Raw genomic sequence first — 26,225 nt, forward strand, 5'->3', positions numbered from 1 at the left:
CACAATGACTTCAGTAATCGTTTAACCCTTCCGTGGATTTTAGAGCAATATTCTCCTGATCAGACTCCCTCTGATCAGACTCCCTCTGATCAGACTCCCTCTGATCAGACTCCTCCTGATCAGACTCCCTCTGATCAGACTCCCTCTGATCAGACTCCTCCTGATCAGACTCCTCCTGATCAGACTCCTCCTGATTGTTCATTTCTTAGGCAAAATGACCCGAATGTTATCTGTGTCACAAAAATATGAATAGATGTGCTGGAGTTCAGAACCTGAAGAAAAGTTCCAGACTTTCAGATCTTTACTGTGCACCTTTAAATGTCCATCAGTGTGTGAGGAGATGGGGGATGGGAGGAGAAAGAGAGCGAGAGAGTGAGTGGGAGAGGGAGATGGAAGAAACACTGCCTCCTAGTGGAACACATGCGAAACTTCTGCAGGAGTGAGGAACTCTCTGGGTGATTCTCAAAACTCTAACTGATGTCTCCTTGATTCCTCTGAGTCCTCCATCTTCAAGGTTTTACCAAGTTGAGGAATAAAGGAAGAAATAAAAGAGGAGGAGTGTAGATCCAGGACGCACAGACGCTTCCTGCGTCCACGTGTACAGTATGAACGCTGCATTTCTCACTTAAACACATTAGGATCTTGCAGTTTTTCAGTGATGTTCTGCAGATCTGATCGTGTGATGTCACAGCACTCATTCAGTTCAGTGGAACATCAGTACAGCTCTCTTAGAAAGTCCTTAAACACTGTATGTGTCTTCACTGGGAGGAGTTTAATAGAAGAATCCTGTGTTTGTGATTTCACTGATTTGAGTGAAAGAACAAAACATTTCATCTGAGAAAAGCTGCAGTAAAAATCAAAAACATCCACAAAATCCTGGCGGCACCACGTTTATGGACATCAAGAAACATGGCTTCCTTTAAAAAACAGAGACGTCATATGATCTTCAGGCTAAAGTACATGTACACAAGATTCGAGAGAGTGATGTAGCGGCACGTCTGTAATTCAGTGTCTTCACTGATCCGTTATACAGTTCACACAGTCAGGAATTCAGCAAATGAGCTTTAAAATTTAATTCGATTTATTTCTATAACACTTTTAACAACTGACAAGGTCTTAAAGGTGGGGTCTCCGTTGTTTGAAAGCCAATGTTGACATTTAAAATCACCAACAAATACACCCCTAACCCAAATGGGTCCCACCCTTGTATTAATAGCTCCGCCAGCTGGCAGAGGGGATTTTTTTTATCAATAAATGAACACAATGAGTAATACTATGGTAATACAAATGTGTTTGTGTAGTACTGTGTGTTGTACCGTGAAAGGTTTAGCTCCGTTTCACTCGGAAGACGTTCAGTTCTCTCCAGCGCTGGAAAGCTGATCCTATATTAACACGTCCTACTTCTTACCTTATCGTAAGTCTTTCTTCTCTTTCTTTCTTTGTTTTTATCCTCCATGTCAATGTTAAAACTGCTTTCTGCTAATGTCACACATGCGCACTGAACACTCGCTCCGCCCATATTCCGCCCTTTCTGCTCATTGGCTACACGTTTGTTTTGTTTTTGTTTGGCGGCCCAAAGCAGTTTTCTAAAGCATTTCTCAAACAACGGAGACCCCACCTTTAATGTAGCATTACAGAAGAATAGAAACAGAATTAAAATGTTAAAGTCAGTGAGTAAGAACGCTTTATTAATTTCTTTTGCAGAAATGTGGACCACCTTGAGTGAAGACCACCTTGAGTGAAGTCACATGACTCACAGGACCAAAAGGCCAAGCTGACATTTGTAAGTATTGTAGAGAATGTAAGTGATGTGTCGTGTTTCTAATATGAATGAAACCGAATACCTAATATCTCTAAATGTAGACAAAAAGACACCACAGAGAATAAAACCACACACACACACACACACACATACACACACACATACACATACACACACACACACAGATATAAACACTAAGGTGGATCTGTTACCTTGTTGGAGCGCAGAGACACTCGACCCCCGCAGCGAGCACAGAACTTGGTTTGGCAATAAGAACAAACGTGACCGCAGCCGTCAGCAAATTTGGTTTTGTGGCAAATCCCGCAGGTTGGAGAGTCACTCTTCTGCTCCTGATTCTTCGGAGTTTCGTCTCCAAGTTTCTTCACCTGGTCCTTATACATCTCAAACTGCTGATGCAGCCTCCTGTAGAGAGGAGAGAGAAGCATCTCAATCACAATCAGAATCAAATCCCAGTCAGAATGTAAACAAATATCAGAATCCAAATCTATTTACATCAAATTAGAATCAGATTCAAAATCAGCCAAACATCTGAATCAGCATGCAAATTCATATTAGAAGTTATAAATCAAATTTTAGTTTAAAACCCAAATTACATTTAAAGTGTAAACAAAATATTCAGATTTAGATTCAGATATGCAGATTTAGAAACAAAGGTTTCTAACAAACGTTTGAATTAAAATTAAAAATCTCTAATCACAAATAAAGCTGTATTTAGGAGGACAAAGAGTTACAATTGGGTTAAAATTAAAATAATTCAGAATTGTAAAGAGAATGAGAAGTTATACAATTATAGATCTTGAATTAAAACGGAAATTGGTTTGCATCAGTAGAAATAAAACAAAGGTTTTATTAAAAAATGAAAATAAAAACTGAATGACAGTCAGAAGTTTGAATCACTGCATTATAATAATAATAATATTTATTACAATCATAGACATGGAATACAAGTAAACTTAGGATTATATATATATAAGAAAATTATGATCAAAACAAAAACCAAAATCAGAACGACAGCAGATTTCCAATCAAACTGAATTGAAATTAAATTGAGAATTGAAATAAAAGAGTGAGGATTACAATAAAAATATGGAGAAGAATCATAATTTGTATCAGAGTTTGATTCAAAATCAGATTCTCACATAAAACTTTACAATAGATTCTAATTTAATTTCAGTTCTAACTGGTGCAGCAATTAATTAAAGTGTAATTATTATTATTATTATTATTATTATTATTATTATTATTACTTTAAAAATCTTCAAGACAGCCAATAGAATTATTATTAAAAATTAATTCAAGCAAGAACAAACAAACAGCAGTGAAACACTTCATTCCTTATTTTGCTCTCGCTCTCTCTCTCTCTCTCTCTCTCTCTCTCTCTCTCTCTCTCTCACACACACACACACACACACACACACACACACACACACAGCACTAAGAACTCACAGTGTTTGTGTACTTACTGAGAAAGCTGAGACATTGGGCCTTTGTTGAGAGATTCCCTAGAAAGATATTTTATAGAGCTCAACAAGAACAAAAAGAAAATGATGAACAAAATAAAATAGATGCAGTAAATAATATTCCAAATGCATGAAAAATAATAATCATAATAATAATAATAATCATATTAATAACATATGTAATGGGAGCTAAAGATAATATACTAAGCAACACAAAAGAAAGTAAAATAAAAAAAATGTACTGATGACAAAGTGACTGAGCTGCTGATGATGTTAAAGACACAGAATCGTCTTCACGTCACTAATAAAGACGGCAGACAAAAAGCTGCTCAACACACAAACCATCAGATTGTGTAATACTTCATGACAAAAACACTTTGCCTTGTTAGGGTTCTGTCGACTGACCAGAGGTTTTTTTGTTTACTTATTTTAGGTTTAATTTTAACTTTTAATTTAAATATTTTTAGTTGTCCTCTGAAAAAGAAAGGAGAAAACACAGAGGACAAGAAAACGTGTGTCTGAGACTCTCCACATGGAGACTAATCTAAAATGACTGACTGTAGAGCGCTCGGGTTTTGTACACAACACCACATAACACAACACAACATGACAACACACAACACCATGTGTTGTTGTGTTGTGTCATGTGGTGTTGTGTCATGCGATGTTGTGTGGTGTGGTGTGGTGTTGTGTCATGTGGTGTTGTGTGGTGTGGTGTTGTGTCATGTGGTGTTGTGTCATGTGATGTTGTGTGGTGTGGTGTTGTGTCATGTGGTGTTATGTTGCGTGGTGTTATGTGGTGTTGTGTGGTGTGGTGTTGTGTCATGTGGTGTTGTGTGGTGTTATGTTGCGTGGTGTTATGTGGTGTTGTGTGGTGTGGTGTTGTGTCATGTGATGTTGTGTGGTGTGGTGTTGTGTCATGTGGTGTTGTGTCATGCGATGTTGTGTGGTGTGGTGTTGTGTCATGTGGTGTTGTGTGGTGTGGTGTTGTGTCATGTGGTGTTGTGTCATGTGATGTTGTGTGGTGTGGTGTTGTGTCATGTGGTGTTGTGTGGTGTGGTGTTGTGTGGTGTGGTGTTGTGTGGTGTGGTGTTGTGTCATGTGATGTTGTGTTGTGTGGTGTTGTGTCATGTTGTGTTGTGTGGTGTTATGTTGCGTGGTGTTATGTGGTGTTGTGTGGTGTGGTGTTGTGTCATGTGGTGTTGTGTCATGTGATGTTGTGTCATGTGGTGTTGTGTCATGTGATGTTGTGTTGTGTGGTGTTGTGTCATGTTGTGTTGTGTGGTGTTATGTTGCGTGGTGTTATGTGGTGTTGTGTGGTGTGGTGTTGTGTCATGTGGTGTTGTGTCATGTGATGTTGTGTTATGTGGTGTTGTGTGGTGTTGTGTCATGTGATGTTGTGTTATGTGGTGTTGTGTGGTGTTGTGTCATGTTGTGTTATGTTGTGTTATGTGGTGTTGTGTTTTGTGTTGTTGTCATGTGCTGTTGTGTGGTGTTGTGTCATGTGGTGTTGTGTGGTGTTGTGTCATGTTGTGTTATGTGGTGTTGTGTCGTGTGGTTGTTGTGTTATGTGGTGTTGTGTTATGTGGTGTTGGGTCATGTGTTGTTGTGTCATGTGGTGTTGTGTGGTGTTGTGTCATGTGGTGTTGTGTGGTGTTGTGTCATGTGGTGTTGTGTGGTGTTGTGTCATGTGATGTTGTGTCATGTGGTGTTGTGTGGTGTTGTGTGGTGTTGTGTCATGTGATGTTGTGTCATGTGGTGTTGTGTCATGTTACATGTCACCATGTGACGTCAGTGTAGAGTTAGTGTGGCGTTATTGTGGCGTTAGTGTAGAGTTAGTGTAGCGTTAGTGTAGAGTTAGTGTAGAGTTAGTGTAACGTTAGTGTAACGTTAGTGTAGAGTTAGTGTAGAGTTAGTGTAACGTTAGTGTAGAGTTAGTGTAACGTTAGTGTAGAGTTAGTGTAGAGTTAGTGTAACGTTAGTGTAGAGTTAGTGTAGAGTTAGTGTAACGTTAGTGTAGAGTTAGTGTAGAGTTAGTGTAGAGTTAGTGTAGAGTTAGTGTAACGTTAGTGTAGAGTTAGTGTAACGTTAGTGTAGAGTTAGTGTAGAGTTAGTGTAGAGTTAGTGTAGAGTTAGTGTAACGTTAGTGTAGAGTTAGTGTAGTTAGTGTAGAGTTAGTGTAACGTTAGTGTAACGTTAGTGTAGAGTTAGTGTAGAGTTAGTGTAACGTTAGTGTAACGTTAGTGTAGAGTTAGTGTAACGTTAGTGTAACGTTAGTGTAGAGTTAGTGTAGAGTTAGTGTAACGTTAGTGTAGAGTTAGTGTAGAGTTAGTGTAACGTTAGTGTAACGTTAGTGTAGAGTTAGTGTAACGTTAGTGTAGAGTTAGTGTAGAGTTAGTGTAACGTTAGTGTAGAGTTAGTGTAACGTTAGTGTAACGTTAGTGTAGAGTTAGTGTAGAGTTACTGTACAGTCAGTTCTACACATATTCACTATGACGTTGTATAGAGACGATTCCTCAGAGGGATCTGATCCTTACAGCTCTATTTATTACAGCCCCCCCCCCCCCCCCACGTAGTTTACTGATCCTGTAATAAAACGTGTAGAGAGACATTTCAGAGAAAAATAAAGTTCAGACCTGAGCAGCTGAGCTCGTCTGTGTCTGTGAGTCTGTAGCTAGTACAGTTAGCTCACGCTGTTACTCTGAGAACGAAGACAAGAGGAAATTAAACTTAAACACTAACGTGTGTTAACTGTCAGTCAGCTGGAGGCTTTATATTGTGTTTTCTGTCCAGGCCACACCCACAAGAGACAACTATCTCTCTCTCTATTTATATTTATATATATATAAGAAACCCATGATGTAACAGTCAGTCACGGCGAGAGCATGGTTAGCAAACAGCTGAGCTTTCACCACCATCATCTTCTGATCTGTCGCTGCAGCTTAGCGCTCAGCTAATTCCATCACGATAATAGGATCTGAGAGGAATAATTAGGCCTGAACAAAATGCTGTCCACGGTACAGTCCATTAAAGCACAGGGAACAAGAGGAGTGACGGAATCTCCCGGGAAAAGCACCAAGTTTTATCTCACAGTAATAATCAAAATAATAAACTTCTGAGGTTCTCCGAGCTTATTTCCCAGAATGCTTTGCACAATGTCCTCCTTTATCAGTTTGTTTCCTAGTTTGTGAGCTACTCAGCACTGGATTAGCAGTTTAGCTCATATCTGTTTAATTCCAGCCTTCTGACCAGTTCAGGTTAAAGTTTTTTGTTCATTACTTTATTTACTTCAGGATTCTGAACAAACACTGAAACTATTTTCATTCTTTACTCTACAGTGTTGATGACAGCAGCTCAGTCTGTTCGGTGCTGCTGTCTCTCTCTCTCTCTCTCTCTCTCTCTCTCTCTCTCTCTCTCTCTCTCTCACACACACACACACAGAAACACAAACACTTACTCTGTCACTCACACACTCACATTCACACTGTCTCATACACACACACACTTACACTGTTACACACACACACACTCACACTGTCACACAAACACACACTCACACTGTCACACACTCACACATTGTGTCTCACACAAACACACACTCTCTCCCTCTCTGTACATGAACCTGCTGAACCTCCTGTTTCTGTGCCAACAAACGTGTGTAAGTGTGTGACAGTGAGTGAGTGTGTGTGTTAGTGTGTGTGTGAGAGTGTGTGAGACAGTGTGAGTGTGTTTTTGTGTGTGTATGTGTGTGAGTGTGTGTGTGTATGTGTGTATTTGTGTGTATTTGTGTGTGTGTAAGTGTGTATGTGAGTGTGTGTATGTGAGACAGTGTGTGTGTTTTTGTGTGTATGTGTGAGTGAGTGTGTATGTGTGTATTTGTGTGTATGTGTGCGTGCGCGAGTGAGTGTGTGTGTGTGTATTTGTGTGTGTATGTGTGTGTGCGCGTGTAAGTGTGTATGTGAGTGTGTGTATGTGAGACAGTGTGTGTTTATGTGTGTTTATATGTGTGTATGTGTGAGTGTATTTGTGTGTGTGTATGTGTGTGTGCGCGTGTGTGTCTCACAGCTTCTGTTTCAGTTTGTTACAAGTTGTGAAAAAAAGTGTGAAAGTGTAAAATAATGTGAAGGAGTGTTAGAGCTATTCACATCTCTGTGACGTCACACACCCTGAGTGCTGAGTACCAGCAGAATGTGAAGTGACTGAATGAATGAATCTGAGATTATTTCGTGTGAACAGAAACACATCGAGGCTGAAGTTCAAACACTAAGTGACTTTTCTTCAGCTGATAAAGAGAATCAAACAGATAACTCTTACGATATTCACCACCATGCTGCTGCTCTTCACTGGACCTTTAAACATCACTACTGGCTTTCTTTTTCATTTTTAGTGGATTTTGAAAGCTTACAACTTTTTACATCTGACTAAAGAATTGGCCAAAAGTTTGTGTACCCTGACCAGCACACCTGTATGTGTCCATTCAAAAACAGTGGGCATCAATGTAGAATTGGTCCTTTTACTGTTATAATCAGCTCCACTCTTCTCCTCTCAGAAGGTTCTAGATGTTGGATTGTGTCTGTGTGGATTTGTGTTCGTTCGGCTACAAGAGCATCAGTGAGATCAGACTCTGATGTTGGGATGTTGAGGAGACTCCAGTTCCAGTTCATCCCAAAGGTGTTCAGTGGTGTTAAGTAAGAGTCAGGGCTCAGTGTGGGACACTCGAGTTCTTCACTCCAACCTTCACCTATACATCATGTCTTCATGGAGCTGCTTTGTGCTTTGTGCACAGGGACATTGTCACGATATAACAGGGTTTGTAGTTCCAGTGAAGGGAAAGTGTAAAGCTACAGCACGCAGAGACGCTCAGTACATCTGTGAGCTTCAGACTTTGGGGTGGAAGACGTTCATATGGGTGTGATGGTCAGGGGTGCACATACTTTTATCTGTATAGTGTACATAATGAAGAACATTTTTGTTTGTCACAGACAAACATCACCCCAAACAGTTCTGTGCTGTGCATAAAAATAATAATAATAATGAATAGAGATGCAAATTTAAACACCTTTCTTTTTTTTACTGGAAAGTTTGATGTAAAGGTTCAGACAGGTTTCAACGCTCTGCTGACTTTTCTACAGTTGGGGGGATTTCCGGTGTTTCTACAGGCACACTGTCGTAGGATCATATTTAAGATTAAATAAAGAAAATATCACACACATGGTTTATGCCACACGCATATATAATCAGGAGGGATAAGAGTTACACCTCTAGATGTGAAATACTATATAGTGAGTGTGATAGGTCATTAGAGATTCTTTAGTGACTCATCTTCATCTTCTCTATAGTAATGTAGCACATTAAATATGAATTAATGTTCCTCTATATCCTACATAGTGCCCTACATAGTGCCCTACATAGTGCCCTACATAGTGCCCTACATAGTGCCCTAAACGTGTAATAGAGAGCTGTTTGAGACGGAGCCCGTATTGAGCGGACAGCGCCGTGGTGCTGAAAATAAAACCCCACACACACACACACACACACACAAACACACACACATACACACACACACACACACACACATACATACACTGAAAGAAGGTAGGACCACGCCGGCACAGAAGATTCTAAAACCCGTAGATGACTGTGGAAATGACTGGTTTAATGAAATGATCACAGAAATGAGTGATAAGGAAAGAAAGGAAGATGGCGCTCAGAGCCGAGCTCAGCAAAGATCAAACCCTCAACCCGAGCTAACCCTGATCTAACCGAAACCAGCCGTGCAACCAGATGCACACTGACACCCTGCAATAACACGCATGCTGTAGATGCGTTAGTGAAAAAAAATACACGTAGAACCGGGGAAAGCTCCAGTGCGCGTGTCCTGTGCGTGTTTACACCGCGGGACATTTTCTGTCTCAGCCCCGGCAAGCTGCGGTGTTGGATTTCCCAGCTCTAAAAATAACGTTTTAAAGAGACAACACACACACACACACACACACACACACACACACAAACACACACACACACACACACACACAAGACCAATCAGCTTGCTCACTTCAACATGGACTGCTCCTTCTCTTCCTCTTTCCTCTGCCGATCCATGACCGAGAGGATGATCTTCCTCTCCTCCTCAGTCAGGTGGCTCAGATCCGGCATCTCCGGAGCTGACATCTTTCACACACACACACACACACACACACACCCTGGGCTGAAACATGTCATAAACACAAATAGAACATAATCATTCCTTCAGAGGTGTGTGCTGAGAGTATGAGGCTCTGCAGTGAAATGCAATGCAGCACATGGACATCATCATCATCATCATCATCATCACATGCACATTTCTGTCCACATGCAGCATCATGCTTCTAAATGCATCATTAGAGCTGTATTATTTAAACCTGCACTGCATTACGTTTGAAGTGTGTGTGCGTGTGCGTGTGCGTGTGTGTGTGTGTGTGTGTGTGTGTGTGTGTGCATGTGGTGAGTAACAACACGGTCATAAATACAAACACAAATCGACCTCTTACCTTTAGGTTTTTAGCTCCACACCATGACTAATCCCAGTCTAACCCATTTCTCCTGCTGACTGCAGACACTCTCAGTGTCAGGCTCATTCACAAAAAAATAAATAAATAAAAAACAATATATAAATAAATCCCGAGGCCTTTATTTGATTTCCTTTGATAGTATTTTTTGTGCCCTCCTCCCTTCTTTTATTTTCCCTTCCTTATTCCCTCCTTTTTTCTTTCTCTCCTTTCCTCTCCTCTCCTCTCCTCTCCCCCTGGGTGATATGTTTTTTCCCACAGATTACTTAAATGCGGGAAAAAATGGATGCAAAAAAAAAAAGGAAATGGAATAGAATGAAGCGGAATGAAGCAGGTGGGCGGGGCCAGGCGTGCTTGCGTCACCAGCTTCCCGTGCGGCTGGTTTTATATGGAAGGCCTGCGGGGACAAAACGCAGGGTGAAGCCTACATGGACATCCTGCGCACTTCCTAGTGAACACACAGGACACTAGACAGGGTGAAGAAGCGCACTCGAGTGCTAGATAGCTTATTACACCTTATGTAGTGCGCCTAATAAGCGAGCATCAAATTACATCCCAAATCCTTCTCTGTTTAACATGTAGGGCTGTGTTCAGAGTTCAGACATACAGGTATATGCTCCGCCCCTATACAGACATACAGGTATATGCTCCGCCCCTATACAGACATACAGGTATATGCTCCGCCCCTATACAGACATACAGGTATATGCTCCGCCCCTATACAGACATACAGGTATATGCTCCGGCCCTATACAGACATACAGGTATATGCTCCGCCCCTATACAGACATACAGGTATATGCTCCGCCCCTATACAGACATACAGGTATATGCTCCGCCCCTATACAGACATACAGGTATATGCTCCGCCCCTATACAGACATACAGGTACATGCTCCGCCCCTATACAGACATACAGGTATATGCTCCGCCCCTATACAGACATACAGGTATATGCTCCGCCCCTATACAGACATACAGGTATATGCTCCGCCCCTATACAGACATACAGGTATATGCTCCGCCCCTATACAGACATACAGGTACATGCTCCGCCCCTATACAGACATACAGGTATATGCTCCGCCCCTATACAGACATACAGGTATATGCTCCGCCCCTATACAGACATACAGGTATATGCTCCGCCCCTATACAGACATACAGGTATATGCTCCGCCCCTATACAGACATACAGGTATATGCTCCGCCCCTATACAGACATACAGGTATATGCACCGCCCCTATACAGACATACAATTATGCTCCGCCCCTATACAGACATACAGGTATATGCTCCGCCCCTATACAGACATACAAGTATATGCTCCGCCCCTATACAGACATACAGGTATATGCTCCGCCCCTATACAGACATGCAGGTACATGCTCCGCCCCTATATATATATATATATATATATATATATATATATATATGTATATATATATATATATATATATACATACAGGTACATGCTCCGCCCCTATACAGACATACAGGAGGTACATGCTCCGCCCCTATACAGACATACAGGTACATGCTCCGCCCCTATACAGACATACAGGTATATGCTCCGCCCCTATACAGACATACAGGTACATGCTCCGCCCCTATACAGACATACAGGTATATGCTCCGCCCCTATACAGACATACAGGTACATGCTCCGCCCCTATACAGACATACAGGTATATGCTCCGCCCCTATACAGACATACAGGTACATGCTCTGCCATTATACCGACATACAGGTATATGCTCCGCCCCTGGGGGCGTGTCTTGCTCTACTACAGCAGTTCATTAGTAGTAAACTAATGTGTTTTTGGCTTTGTGTCTTCACACATCTTTTCCAACTTAGAAGAAATGTTTGGAGTTTACATGTAGAACAGGGTGGAGTTTGTGTGTGTGTGTGTGTGTGTGTGTGTGTGTGTGTGTGGTTTACTGACTTTCAGAGAGAACGTAATTCTGTCTTTACACTAAGACACAGACTCTAATAAACTCAACCTTAAATACACACAAGACATTTTGTCCATTAATCTGCTGCGTTTCCGACAGTGACTGTGGTCCTGCAGCGCCTCCTATTGGTCATATAAATGATTACGCAAGACGCAGAAGCTGATGTTTCATCCCCTGTGAAGTGAGCTTACATTGTTGGATGTCAAACATTTAAACTACTAAGATTTAAGGTTTAGTGTAACATTTCTATATGAATGCACTAAAATTTTTTCCATCTTGATCAAGCATTAAACAGCAGCATTGTTGTTGTTGTTGTTTCTGAATTCCATTCTTTTTTATTCACTTTCTTTATCCTTTTATTAACTTTATTCTCTGTTTAATCAGTTTGTCATTTCTGATGAAACACAAAGAGACCAAACACTTTGGCATTTTGATTGGGATACATTTAAAAAATGATTTGATGGAGAACATTCAGAAGTTTGACTTCGGTTAGTGAGCCGTGTTCCTCTGGACTGCAGCAGAAACCCTGTCATTACGATGGTGTAAACATTCCCTTCTGTAATTTCACCTCCTCTTTTATCCTTCATGATTACAGCTGAGCTGCAGAGCAGAAGACAAGCAGCAGGACGAAGTCTCTGTACATGACGTGTAAAAGAACCAAATAAATCTATTCATATTATTTCCTGGAGGAACTTCATTCCATTTAGAGGAACTTCCTGAATCTGATCTCAGACCCCAGATGAACTGGATATAAACTTTAGGTCTGTAGATATATTTCAACCTCATCATTTAAAGCTAGTTTCAAAATCCTGCTCAAATGAATCTGTTTATATTTTATTCCAGATTCACAATGTGTCTCATTCATGAGGACTTTTAAGTCTTCAGCAACAACAATAATAATTCGAACAAGCCAAATGTCTCTACAAGGTTAAAATACGGTCAAGCATTCTTATCCTTTGGCTATTTGGATAAACACACACACACACACACACACACACACACCACAGTGACCCTGTGACTCAAGTCATCACTGATTTCAACTTTTGCCACAAATATTTCCAACAGTTTAATTGCACACTTACTGCAAACACACACACACACGCACACACTCTATAGTACATCAGTAATAAACACTATGTGAGTAAGTTACAGTAAAACACTAAACACTGCGGAGGTGTGAGGAAGCTGAGTCACTGTTACCACCCCAGTGTTTTATTCCACTTATTTAATGTATCAGAACAAGCGCTTTAATATAAACCTGTGATAAACTGTCAGAAGATCACAGCCCTGAACACAGCAGCTGTACTGGGTTTAATACTGCAATTATAAACCAATACTAATAATAGAAGCTGCAGTCTTTGTGTGTGTGTGTGTGTGTGTGCGCGCGTGTGTGTGTGTATGTCTGTGTGTGTGAGAGAAAGTGTGTGTGTGTGTGTGTGTGTGTGTGTGTGTCTGAATACAGCATCTGTATAAGCACTTTTACACACAGTGGGCCAGACCTTCCCAGCATTGCTCTCACACACACACACACACACACACACACACACACACACACACACACACACACACACACACACACACACACACACACACACACACACACAGTCTCTCTGCTCCATGTTTTACAATGTGGTGGCTGCCTGAATTCTGCTTCATCAGCAAAAAGTTTCCACTCTGACACACTGTGTATAAAACAGTCTCATTTATTTGACTGAAAAATTAAGATAACATGTTTAACACAAAAACCAAACATAGTGGACATAAATTGTGTGTGTGTGTGTGTGTGTGTGTGTGTGTGTGTGTGTGTGTGAGCGAGAGAGTGTGTGTGAGAGTGAGTGAGATTATTTGTGTGTGTGTGTGTGTGAGAGAGTGTGTGTGTGTAAGAGAGAGAGAGTTGTGTGAGTGCATGTGTGGTGTGTGTGTGTGTGTGAGAGAGAGAGAGAGTGTGTGAGTGTGTGTGTGTTTGTGTGTGTTAGTGCATGTGTGGTGTGTGTGTGTGTGTGAGAGAGAGAGAGAGAGAGAGAGAGAGAGTGTGTGAGATTGTGTGTATGAGAGAGTTGTGTGAGTGCATGTGTGGTGTGTGTGAGAAAGTGTGTGTGAGTCTGTGTGTGTGAGAAAGTGTGTGTGTGTGTATGTCTGTGTGTGTGAGAGAAAGTGTGTGTGTGTGTGTGTGTGTGTGTATGTCTGTGTGTGTGAGAGAAAGTGTGTGTGTGTGTATGTCTGTGTGTGTGAGAGAAAGTGTGTGTGTGTGTGTGTGTGTGTATGTCTGTGTGTGAGAGAAAGTGTGTGTGTGTGTATGTCTGTGTGTGTGAGAGAAAGTGTGTGTGTGTGTATGTCTGTGTGTGTGAGAGAAAGTGTGTGTGTGTGTATGTCTGTGTGTGTGAGAGAAAGTGTGTGTGTGTGTGTGTGTGTGTATGTCTGTGTGTGTGTGAAAGTGTGTGCGTGTGTGTGTGTCTGTGTGTGTGAGAGAAAGTGTGTGTATGTCTGTGTGTGAGAGAAAGTGTGTGTGTGTGTGTGTATATGTCTGTGTGTGTGGGAAAAAGTGTGTGTGTGTGTGTGTATGTCTGTGTGTGAGAGAAAGTGTGTGTGTGTGTGTGTGTGTGTGTGTGAGAAAGTGTGTGTGTGTGTGTGTGTGTATGTCTGTGTGTGTGAGAGAAAGTGTGTGTGTGTGTATGTCTGTGTGTGTGAGAGAAAGTGTGTGTGTGTGTGTGTGTGTGTGTGTGTATGTCTGTGTGTGTGAGAGAAAGTGTGTGTGTGTGTGTGTGTATGTCTGTGTGTGTGAGAGAAAGTGTGTGTGTGTGTGTGTATATGTCTGTGTGTGTGAGAGAAAGTGTGTGTGTGTGTGTGTGTGTATGTCTGTGTGTGTGAGAGAAAGTGTGTGTGTCTGTGTGTGTGTGTCTGTGTGTGTGAGAGAAAGTGTGTGTGTGTGTGTGTGTGTGTGTGTGTGTATGTCTGTGTGTGTGAGAGAAAGTGTGTGTGTGTGTGTGTGTGTATGTCTGTGTGTGTGAGAGAAAGTGTGTGTGTGTGTGTTAGAGTGTGTGTGGCTGGTCCACATCTGGAAGACTTCACATAGGAAAAAGTAGAGTATTACTCATGAAGGTCTGGTGAGCATTTCTTCCAGCTCACACCCACCAGTCTGCAGAGGACACACAGTGCTCTGAAATATTTGTGACTTTACCTTGAGATATTCAAATTAAAGTTTTTAATCAGCATAATTTCCAGATGATATTTCTCTAGACAATAAGAAGCTAAGACACACTCTGGTTTGTTTGTTTGTGATGGTGTGTGTATCGTTGTTCCTCCCAGATCCAGGTGTTGATCCTGAGCTCAGGTTTCAGGCTTCTGTCTGTGTGAAGGAACAGTAACTAACATGACATGGACAGAGATGACTGAGAGATGATAAATAAACATAGTGAACTGACAGAAAGGAGTTTACACAGTGATGAACACACTCTCACTAGCTGTGTGTTTCTGATGACACGTCAGTGACCACCAGCAGACCAGACAGACAAACAGACAGACAAACAGACAGACAAACAGACAGACAAACAGACAGACAAACAGACAGACAAACAAACAGACAGACAAACAGACAGACAAACAGACAGACAAACAGACAGACAAACAGACAGACAAACAGACAGACAAACAAACAGACAGACAAACAGACAGACAAACAGACAGACAAACAGACAGACAAACAGACAGACAGAGAATTATTTGGGAAGCTCCTCGATGATCATCCTGGATACAGAGTTCCAGCCTGTGGAGGCGTCTCCACGGGAATAATCAGCACAGGTCCCAACCCAAATCGCCACGTCCACTAGACCAGCGCTGATGCCCTCACACAGGCCCTCCACTGTACAACACACACACACACACACACACACACACACACAGAGTGACCACTGTGACTTGTGTAATAAAAGATTCAATAAATGTTGTGTATATACATTGTGTGTGTATACATGCATGTGTGTGTAGTCTGTTTATACAGTGTGTGTGTATACTGTGTGGGGGGCACGGTGGCTTAGTGGTTAGCACGTTCGCCTCACACCTCCAGGGTCAGGGTTTGATTCCCGCCTCCACCTTGTGTGTGTGGAGTTTGCATGTTCTCCCCATGACTCGGGGGTTTCCTCCGGGTACTCCGGTTTCCTCCCTCAGTCCAAAGACATGCATGGTAGGTTGATTGGCATCTCTGGAAAATTGTCCCTAGTGTGTGATTGCGTGAGTGAATGAGTGTGTGTGTGCCCTGCGATGGGTTGGCACTCCGTCCAGGGTGTATCCTGCCTTGATGTGAGAGAGAGCGTTGAGAGAGTTGATGCCCGATGAGCCTGATAGGCACAGGCTCCCCGTGACCCGAGGTAGTTCGGATAAGCGGTAGAAAATGAGTGAATGAATGAATGAATGAATGAATGTATACAGCGTGTGTGTGTACAATGTGTGTGTATACATGCATGTGTGTAAAGTGTGTGTATATACAGTGTGCGTGTATACATGCATGTGTGTGTGTAGTCTGTGTATACAGTGTGTGTGTGTATACAGTGTGTGTATACTGTGTGTGTGTATACAGTGTGTGTGTATATACAGTGTGTGTGTGTGTATATACAGTGTGTGTGTATACAGTGTGTGTGTATACAGTGAGTGTGTATACAGTGTGTGTGTATACAGTGTGTGTGTATATACAGTGTGTGTGTGTGTATATACAGTGTGTGTGTATACAGTGTGTGTGTATACAGTGAGTGTGTATACAGTGAGTGTGTATACAGTGTGTGTGTATACAGTGTGTGTGTCACTGTTTCAGTAAACACTCACCTGTGGAGGTGCGGTGCATGTTGATGGTGGAGTTGAGTTCTGGACTTCCCTGGTCCAGGTAGATGATGGACTCGATGGGTAACGGACCCGTGCACTCGGCACCATTGAAAGTGATGTACCACCGTCCACAGCAGGCCGTCTTACACTTGAGGCGGAGCGAGCCGCTGAAGAGCACACGCAGGGAGCTGTCTGACCGCAGCTTAGTGAACGTGCAGTCCTGCAGGGACGGAAGATACACACACTTAACAACACACACCACACACTTACACAACACACTTAACACTCTTGCCAACCACCGCTACATCTCTTTACTCATATCTCTGCTGAATACTGCTCTCTGATTGGCTAAGACATTTTACAAGATTAAAAAAAACAGAAAAGACTCTTCTGTGAAAACAGACTATAAATTAACAGATTAATTAACATTAATAGACTATTTCAAAAGGAAAGGAAAGGAAAAGTGAAGATAAAGAAAGAAAAACTTGAAAAAGAAAAAAGGAAATTGATGGAAAACATGAAAAAGTTGCAGACTAAAAATAATGAAATAATTAAATCATGAAATAATTACAGCGATCTTGCCGAGGTCGATGCCGTAATTAAGCGAGCTCCACGCACACTGCTTATAGTTCGGCTTCCACGGTTCCTCAAATCTCTCCGTCACACACTCGCCCTTCTCCCCCTTCACCCCATCGCGGCCGGGAATTCCTGGAGTACCAGGAATACCGTTCACACCAGGATTACCATCACGTCCCTGCACTCCAGGAGGACCCTGTGCACAAACACTGTACTGCAGAGAGAGAAAGAGAGAGAGGAGACAAAGAGAGATAGAGAGAGAGAGAGAGAGAGAGAGAGAGAGAGAGAACAAGAGAACGTTAAAGACCTGGGACTGTTGAGTGTACGATGAAAATCTGAAGATAAAATAAATAAATGTGTAGAAATAAAAAAATGAATAATAAAAAATATTCAGTAAAAAGTGAACTGACCATTAAAGTGTTTTTTATAGACGTTTTCACCCAGTTTTACATAAACATTATGAATAAATAAATGATATGAACATCATAATAATAATAATAATAATAATAATAATAATAATAATAATAATAATAATCATGATAATAATAATAATAATAATAATAACAATAAATAATAATAATAATAATAATAATAATAATAATAATAATAATAATAATAATAATAATAATAATCATGATAATAATAATAATAATAATAATCATCATCATGATGATAATAATAATAATAATAATAACAATAATAATAATAATCAGAATAATAATAAGAATAACAATAAATAATCATAATAATAATAATAATAATAATAATAATAATAATAATAATAATAATAATAAAGGTGTGTTTAAGTCGTCAATGAGTGATCAGTGAAAATCCATAACGTAAATAAACAAGGAGAGGAAAGAGGAAAGTACAGAATAATTATTGATGGTACGGATACAGGGTTTGAGGAAGTAATAATAAAAAAAATTGAAAAATAAAATGCCAGAGAAATAAATATTAAAGTGCAGAGTTAAAAAATAATGTGAATATTCTAAAAAAAAAAAAAAAAGTTGACAGTTTCATTCCACTGACTTTAAAATAAAATTGAAGAAATAAATTCAGCAAAAAAGGATAAAAATGTATAAAAAAAATAAAAAGCATTAATATATAAATGAATAACAACTAAATGAAATAAAAATGTACATCATACAGTGAAAGTGTAAATATGAAAAAATCATTAAATGAAAAGAAAAAAGTAATGAAATATTTTCTGTAAGTTAAAAATAATAATAACAAAAAGAATTAAGTCACATTTACTGAGCTGTAACATATGATCTCGATTCAGACATTCCTGTGGTCCAAACGTACACACACACACACACACACACACACACAGACACACACACACACACACACTCTCGTCTCAAGCACACACCGATCTCCTGAGGGATCTCAGCTAATGGAAACCAAACGTTTGGTGGTCAGCATGACACAAAAGATACATTTTATATATATACACACACACACACACACACACACACACACACACACACTCTCTCTCTCTCTCTCTATCCTCTTCTCTCTCCTTCTCTCTCTCTCTCTCTCTCTCTCTCTCTCTCCTCTTCTCTCTCTCCCTCTCCTTCTCTCTCTCTCTCCTCTTCTCTCTCCTTCTCCTTCTCTCTCTCTCTCTCTCTCTCTCTCTCTCTCTCTCTCTCTCTCTCTCTCTCTGTCTCTCTCTCTCTCCTTTTCTCTCTCTCTCTCCCCTAACCCTGCTGAGACCAGGGTGTGTTTGTACGTCTCCCAGGAGCTGAGGAAGCAAATTCTTCAAAGCCCAAGCGTAAAAGTGGCAGCGGCGCTGAAGGGAAATGACTGTCGACTGCCAGAAGGAGAGAAACACAGTGAACAGTGTGATCACAGTGCATTGTGGGTACTGAAAATTCCCAGAGGTCAAAGGTCAGCATGACAGGAGGAATACTGTGTAAAGGCTGCAGTTTGTTCTTCCAGTTCCTGGTTTCACTGGATTTAGAGAAAAAGCCACAGCAATTCTGTCACACACTAATAAGTATTGGCACCCCAAGATCAGACACCTCTGGGTCCAAAATGGCTTCCTGCTCTCTGTTCTTCACGAGTATCAAAGTGCATTATGGGTATTTTGTAGACTCTAGGGTCCATCATGAATATTAACCCAGTTATAGTTCACATAAATAGTGCAAACGCTGTGTGTGAGTGTGAGAGAGAAAGACGAGGGTCGGAGGGTCAGGAAGCTCTAATCCAAACCTCTCGTTCTTCAGATGAGCCACAATAAAAGACTCTCTGCTCTCTGTTGCTTTGGATCTATTTAAAGTGTCGAGAAAATGTTTTATTACATCCTCATGACAGACTGATTGGTATTTTAGACTATTAGGCCACGCCCATTAGGGCAATGACACACTGTTCCATTCAGATCAACTTTGTCAGATCTCACATTTGGTATCATATAAACATTTTACACAGTTTAAGTGTACAGAAGTGAACAGTTTTCTTTAGCCCATGTATGGGGAGTGATGCGGGGACACTTTAGTCATTACATCTGTCCAGATCTTTCATCTCCACATCTGTACACATCTGTTCCACTTCCACCCTAAATCAGTGTCTCTCCAGTGCCTCCACATCTCATGAACTCATGATCTTTTTTGGTTGATTTTAAGAACTCAGCAAAACTTGATTGAGATGAATGGAGTTGAAATTTTATTACTGCTATTAAACGTCATCGTAACTGCGCTGGTAATAACAATGTCCCCCTGTGACGTCACCAGGACGCACCATCGCTAATTTCTTACATAAAAATGAAAACACAACACAGACCGACGGTGTGACACCAGACTCACAAACACGTCACACACATCTCAACACAAACCTTTTTAACGTGTGAAGTTCGCGTGAAACGTGAGAAGGAAAAGTGTTTAGAGTTAAACTAGTTAGAGATGACAAAGAAAGTTCATCGGAAACATTTACAAAGCAACATGTGTGTTTGTGTGTGTATGTGTATGTATGTGTGTGTGTTTGTGTGTGTATTTGTGTGTGTATTTGTGTATGTATATGTGTGTGCGTGTGTTTGTGTATGTATGTGTGTGCGTGTGTGTGTGTGTGTGTGTGTGTGTGTGTGTGTGTGTGTGTTGCATGTAGATGCATGTGTGTATTTCCAGTTAATGATGAACCGGTTTCAGTGTTTTTCTCTCACCTTGTCCACGAACTCGGTGTCCCTCGCGCCAACACTCTTCCTATCTTTGGCTTTCTGGGTCGTGCAGAGCGGAAAAACGAGGCAGAAGCAGATGAGAATCGGAGACAGAGACAGAGACACAAACAAGGATCCCATCTTCATTCACAAACAGAGCGTTCACAACTAATTCCCGGTGCGCGCTCTCGTTCCAAAGGCGCACGGGGGCGCGCGCTCACTCGTGGCGTCTCAGGGGGAGGAAGGAAGGAAGGAAGGAAGGAGACTATCGGCTTTTTTCTTTTCTTTTACAAATGACAGAATGTTCATTAATACGCGACAATTTCTTCAGACGGAAAGCCTAAATGCTGCTAACAGAAAATAAAAGACGTCATTTTCCTCTCAGAAGAAACCTTTTGCTTTAACTTGAGCAAACATGCTTTTTTTTTTCTCTAAAACTTTTTCAGCTGGTCATAAAAGAGCAAAATTAAATAAATATAACATTAAGTGACTTTAAGGTCAGGAGGGAAAATATAGTTCTACTGATTTTAACACTACAATTAAAAAAAAATTAAAAATAAATGCAGGACATTAAAAAGTCGTCTTTTTTCCCATGTCGCATTTTACAATGTTAAAATTCACGTGTTATTCACGTGTCACATGCACAATCATACGCATTATGACGTAGTGAAATGTTTTAACTAGTTGACGACGTTAATGGTGTGACGTCATAAGTATTTCCTCTGTTTTACCTAGCCTACTAAATTGTATATTTTATAGATGTATTGTGACAGATGTGTACAGATGTGTACAGATGTGTACAGGTGTGTACAGATGTGTACAGATGTGTACAGGTGTGTACAGATGTGTACAGGTATGTACAGATGTGTACAGGTGTGTACAGATGTGTACAGGTATGTACAGGTGTGTACAGGTGTGTACAGATGTGTACAGGTGTGTACAGATGTGTACAGGTATGTACAGATGTGTACAGGTGTGTACAGATGTGTACAGGTGTGTACAGGTGTGTACAGATGTGTACATGTATGTACAGGTGTGTACAGGTATGTACAGATGTGTACAGGTGTGTACAGGTATGTACAGGTGTGTACAGGTGTGTACAGATGTGTACAGTTGTGTACAGATGTGTACAGGTGTGTACAGGTATGTACAGATGTGTACAGGTGTGTACAGGTATGTACAGATGTGTACAGGTGTGTACAGATGTGTACAGATGTGTACAGGTGTGTACAGGTATGTACAGGTGTGTACAGAGGTGTCCAGTGGTTTACTGTAGACAAGCTTTAGCTGTGCTGTGTGTTTTATTTCTGCACCAGTGTTAATGTGGAGAGGTGGGAATTATTTGGCCAGCAGGAGACTCAAACCTCTCCTCTGTCTCATCCTCCTGCTCACCAGCAGTTACACAGAATCACAGTGCTCTACATACTGAAACCCACCAGTGTCCTGACTAATCTTATGACAGACACGCAGTGTTAATACCCTGTTTATTATTCTTCTTGTAGCACTATACAAATCCATTATGAAAGACACGTGACCTCATTGTGGACTTCATCAGCTGTCTGGTGATGTCTCTGTGTAGACAATCAGGAGTCATGGCTAAAGACTGAAAACTGATGCAGTGGATGTTGTAAGGTAATAAAACACCAGGTGGCAGAAAAGGTCTGCCATCGGCCGAGAGCAGCTGTTACACAAACATACACAGACACACACGCACAGACACACACACAGACACACACACACAGACACAAACACAGATACACAGACACACACACAGACACATACACACACAGACACACACACACAGACACACAGACACACACACATACACAGACACACAAACACACAGACACACACATACACAGACACACAAACACACAGACATACACACAGGCACACACAGACACACACACAGACACACACACAGTCAGCCAGTAAGTCAACCAACCAATCAATTAATCAGACAAATGAATGTTATCTGTCCCAAGAACAGAACTATATCAAGCATAAGAATGAGTGAAATGAGTAGAAATTAAATCCTAAATAAAAAATACTAGATAAATGCTGTACAGGGGGGCACGGCGGCTTAGTGGTTAGCACGTTCACCTCCCACCTCCAGGGTTGGGGGTTCGATTCCCGCCTCCACCTTGTGTGTGTGGAGTTTGCATGTTCTCCCCGTGCCTCGGGGGTTTCCTCCGGGTACTCCGGGTTCCTCCCCCCGGTCCAAAGACATGCATGGTAGGTTGATTGGCATCTCTGGAAAATTGTCCGTAGTGTGTGATTGTGTGAGTGAATGAGAGTGTGTGTGTGTGCCCTGTGATGGGTTGGCACTCCGTCCAGGGTGTATCCTGCCTTGATGCCCGATGACGCCTGAGATAGGCACAGGCTCCCCGTGACCCGAGGTAGTTCGGATAAGCGGTAGAAAATGAATGAATGAAAATGCTGTACAGTTGCATTGCATTCTGGGACTTTTTTTTAGTCCAGTGTTTAATGTCCTGATTAACACGACACTGATGATGGTGAGTGAGGAAATATTTTTTTTGGTTCTTTTGCTTATAGGATGGAAACCTGACTCTTATCACGTCTTTTTAATTAATTTTTCTACAAATAAATGCACCAGCAATAACAAAGCTTTCCTGTGACATCAGCATGAGACACAAGTTCTCATGAAAAAACTAAACAATGAGCTGAATTTCATGTGTTGTCGAGTGCAGTTGTCCTTTATTGTGCAGTATTTCAGTAGATCCCCTTGTGAGCCGACACAGAAGTAAGAGAACGATCTTCTGCTCTCATGCAGAGTTTCAGCACATTTTTCATTTTCAAAGGCTGCACACAAAAAGCACCTTTTTGTCTGCGTGCAGGCACAGCAGTAACGTCGGAGTACGGCGGTAATTAATGGAGAGAAAATGATTAATGGTAAATGTTCAGGTTGTACAACGTAGTTTTCAGAGAAACCGAATGTTCCAGACGAGTTCTTTATCAGCTCTTTCGGTTATTATCACACACTAAGACTTGAAATGATTCTGTATTAAAGCTTTTTTAAAAGTTGAGCTTTAAAGTCAGGATGAAGCTGAAGCTGTGAGGTGACACTGTGCTGCTGTTACATGGCTATGGGCTCGGCACATCAGAGCCTTTAGGCTAGTCAGATGGCTAACTTCCTCTCTGCTTGCTTGCTAGCTTGTCTGACAGTTAGCTTGTTTGATTGTTAGTGATGACACCATCATCTCCCTCATCCACCATCTTCACCACCATTCAACTTGCTTCTCATGCTACCGTCACCTTCATCCCAGGCCTCAGCACCAGGTCTGTAATCAGAACAGAAATCCTGGTGTCTGATCAAGGTGGTAATGGTTATAAATGGTTAGATAATAAAGCCCAAAGTTCCTAAATGTTCTTAACAGTTTCATTTTCTATAAAATATATTCCAATCTTTGGAGGTTATGTTTTCATGTCTGAAGTAAAATGAGACATGATATTGTGTGAAAGTAGACGTCTTTTCTCGAACAAATACACTGCTCTATGGAACATGAATTACACATGAATGAATTATTCATCATGATTCTTCATTTATTCATGCAGACAGGCTGTTAATCATCAGGTATAGACCAGAGCTTCAGAGTTTACTATAGAGACTAGTGATGGAAAGATTCTGGGGCTTCTCATACTGAGAAGGTTTAGAACATAAAGAAGGTGTAAGAGTTTTATAACAAAGCTATGTTTAAATAGTGGGATTAGATTCAGAGGGAAACTTTTACAGTTAAACACGTCTCTGAATGCTAAAAGTCTCAGAGACAATGTTAAACACAGGTGTAACAGGATAAGCACTTAAAATCACATGACAACATATATCAGTATCACCATCATCATCATCACCATCATCATCATCATCATCATCATCATCACCATTATCATCACCATCATCATCATTGTGTTTATCATCACCATCATTATCATCATCGTCATCATCACCATCATCATCATCATCATCGTCACCATTATCATCATCATCATCATCATCACCATTGTCATCATCATCATCATCATCACTATCATCATCGTCGTCATTGTCATCATCATCGCCATCATCATCATTGTCTTTATCATCATCATCATGCTTCTACTGCTGAACACAGAGCTCTCTCTCTCTCTCTCTCTCTGTCTCTCTCTCTCTCTCTCTCTCTCTCTCTCTCTCTCTCACACACACACACACACACACATACACACACAAACAGAATGTAAATTCAAAACCCACACAGCTTCTTAATTATACAACAAACCTATACAATGGCCCGATGTGGTCAGTTCAGGATGATTTATAATCCTTACAAAAGACGACAGAAGCCAAAGAGAGGGTAATTAAGGACAGAATGGAGACACACACACACACACACACACACACACACACAGCACATTGTACAGTATACAAATACAGAGACACACATTCTTCAGAAACATTTTTAACAACTCGAACTCTAAATACATTTCAACTAAAAGAACCAGAGCTTAAAAGCTGCTCCAGAGCTGAACAGGAACAGGAACAGGAACTCAATCCCAGATTCGTGTTCAACCATCCAAAGTTCTCCTACACCACCCCACTGCTGTCCTCCACTGACTTGAGGAGCAGAAACAGACTTACTTTCCTGTAAGCTCTTATCACTCCTCACACTGCACCATGCTCCTTCTGAGCCTCCAGCACTGCTCAGTGTTTCACCATCTCACAGATTACAAGGAAGACCTGCATCGAGATTCTTCTGTCACCTGGTGCCTAGGTGGTGAAGTGAACTTCCTCTAGATGTCCAAACAGCTGAGTCAGTGGATGTCTTCACTCTCACTCACTCACTCACTCACTCACTCATCTTATACCTCTTATCCGAACTACCTCGGGTCACGGGGAGCCTGTGCCTATCTCAGGCGTCATCGGGCATCAAGGCAGGATACACCCTGGACAGAGTGCCAACCCATCACAGGGCACACACACACACACACACACACTCTCATTCACTCACACAATCACACACTACGGACAATTTTCCAGAGATGCCAATCAACCTACCATGCATTATCTGATACACAGTAAATTATCTGACACACAGTAAATTATCTGATACACAATAAATTATCTGATACACAGTAAATTATCTGACACACAGTAAATTATCTGACACAGTAAATTATCTGATACACAGTAAATTATCTGATACACAGTAAATTATCTGACACACAGTAAATTATCTGATACACAGTAAATTATCTGACACACAGTAAATTATCTGATACACAGTAAATTATCTGATACACAGTAAATTATCTGACACACAGTAAATCATGATTACTATCTTTATGTTTATTTATGTCAGGATTCTTTACCTTCTCTACATACTCTGGTCTCAGACACACGTCCTTGAGAGATTGTTGCTGGCTGTTCAGACTGAACTGAAGGTCGTTCATGATCGAGGATGTTCTTCTAGCTCTACAGGGTGGTCATGACTCATCCTTCTGTAATGTTCAGGTCTGTCTTTGTTCTCCTGCTGTTTATCTCCAAAGTTATGCAGCTGATTGTCTCTGTGTGAAGTGGCTCTTCTAAGGTCTGCTTATCTTTTCCTTTTGTCTGTTTTTAGTCGTCATCATCATCGTTTGAGGAATTCAAATTTAGTGTAATAAAAGTGCTCATGGTCTGTTTGATGTGAGCGTAACTGGTCTTCAGATTAACAAACCAGACAAGATATGATTGAATTTACAGCATTGTAACGCTGAATAAATTTAGATCAGCTGTAACTGAGCACCAGTGTTTACTGCACTGCTCTATTCGAGTGTGTTAATGATCTGATACTTCAGGTGAGAGTGGTCTGTGTTAATGATCTTATTCATCAGGTGAGAGTGGTGTGTGTTAATGATCTGATACTTCAGGTGAGAGTGGTGTGTGTTAATGATCTGATACT

General features: G+C 41.0%; 2 protein-coding genes across 2 annotated transcripts in view; both read right to left on the reverse strand.

Annotated features, from left to right (window-relative positions):
• Positions 1-10,006, reverse strand: part of rims2b (regulating synaptic membrane exocytosis 2b) — a 68,678-nt gene extending 58,672 nt beyond the window's left edge. The window contains exons 1-3 of the mRNA XM_060897201.1: positions 9,774-10,006; positions 9,299-9,414; positions 1,975-2,185 (exon numbers count right to left, since the gene is read on the reverse strand). Coding sequence (XP_060753184.1) covers positions 1,975-2,185; positions 9,299-9,414 — 327 coding nt within the window. The 5' untranslated portion in view covers positions 9,774-10,006. The remainder of the gene's footprint in view (positions 1-1,974; positions 2,186-9,298; positions 9,415-9,773) is intronic.
• A 5,399-nt stretch (positions 10,007-15,405) lies between these two features.
• cthrc1a (collagen triple helix repeat containing 1a) lies at positions 15,406-20,447 on the reverse strand. Its single transcript, XM_060897202.1, has 4 exons — positions 20,296-20,447; positions 17,131-17,349; positions 16,563-16,779; positions 15,406-15,606 (listed from the first exon to the last, which is right to left on the reverse strand). The coding sequence occupies exons 1-4, from the start codon at positions 20,434-20,436 to the stop codon at positions 15,464-15,466; spliced, it is 720 nt and encodes a 239-aa protein (XP_060753185.1). The 5' UTR covers positions 20,437-20,447; the 3' UTR covers positions 15,406-15,463.
• Between the last annotated feature and the right edge of the window lie 5,778 nt (positions 20,448-26,225).

This window comes from Tachysurus vachellii, chromosome 21 (assembly GCF_030014155.1).
Source record: "Tachysurus vachellii isolate PV-2020 chromosome 21, HZAU_Pvac_v1, whole genome shotgun sequence".
Lineage (NCBI taxonomy): Eukaryota > Metazoa > Chordata > Actinopteri > Siluriformes > Bagridae > Tachysurus > Tachysurus vachellii.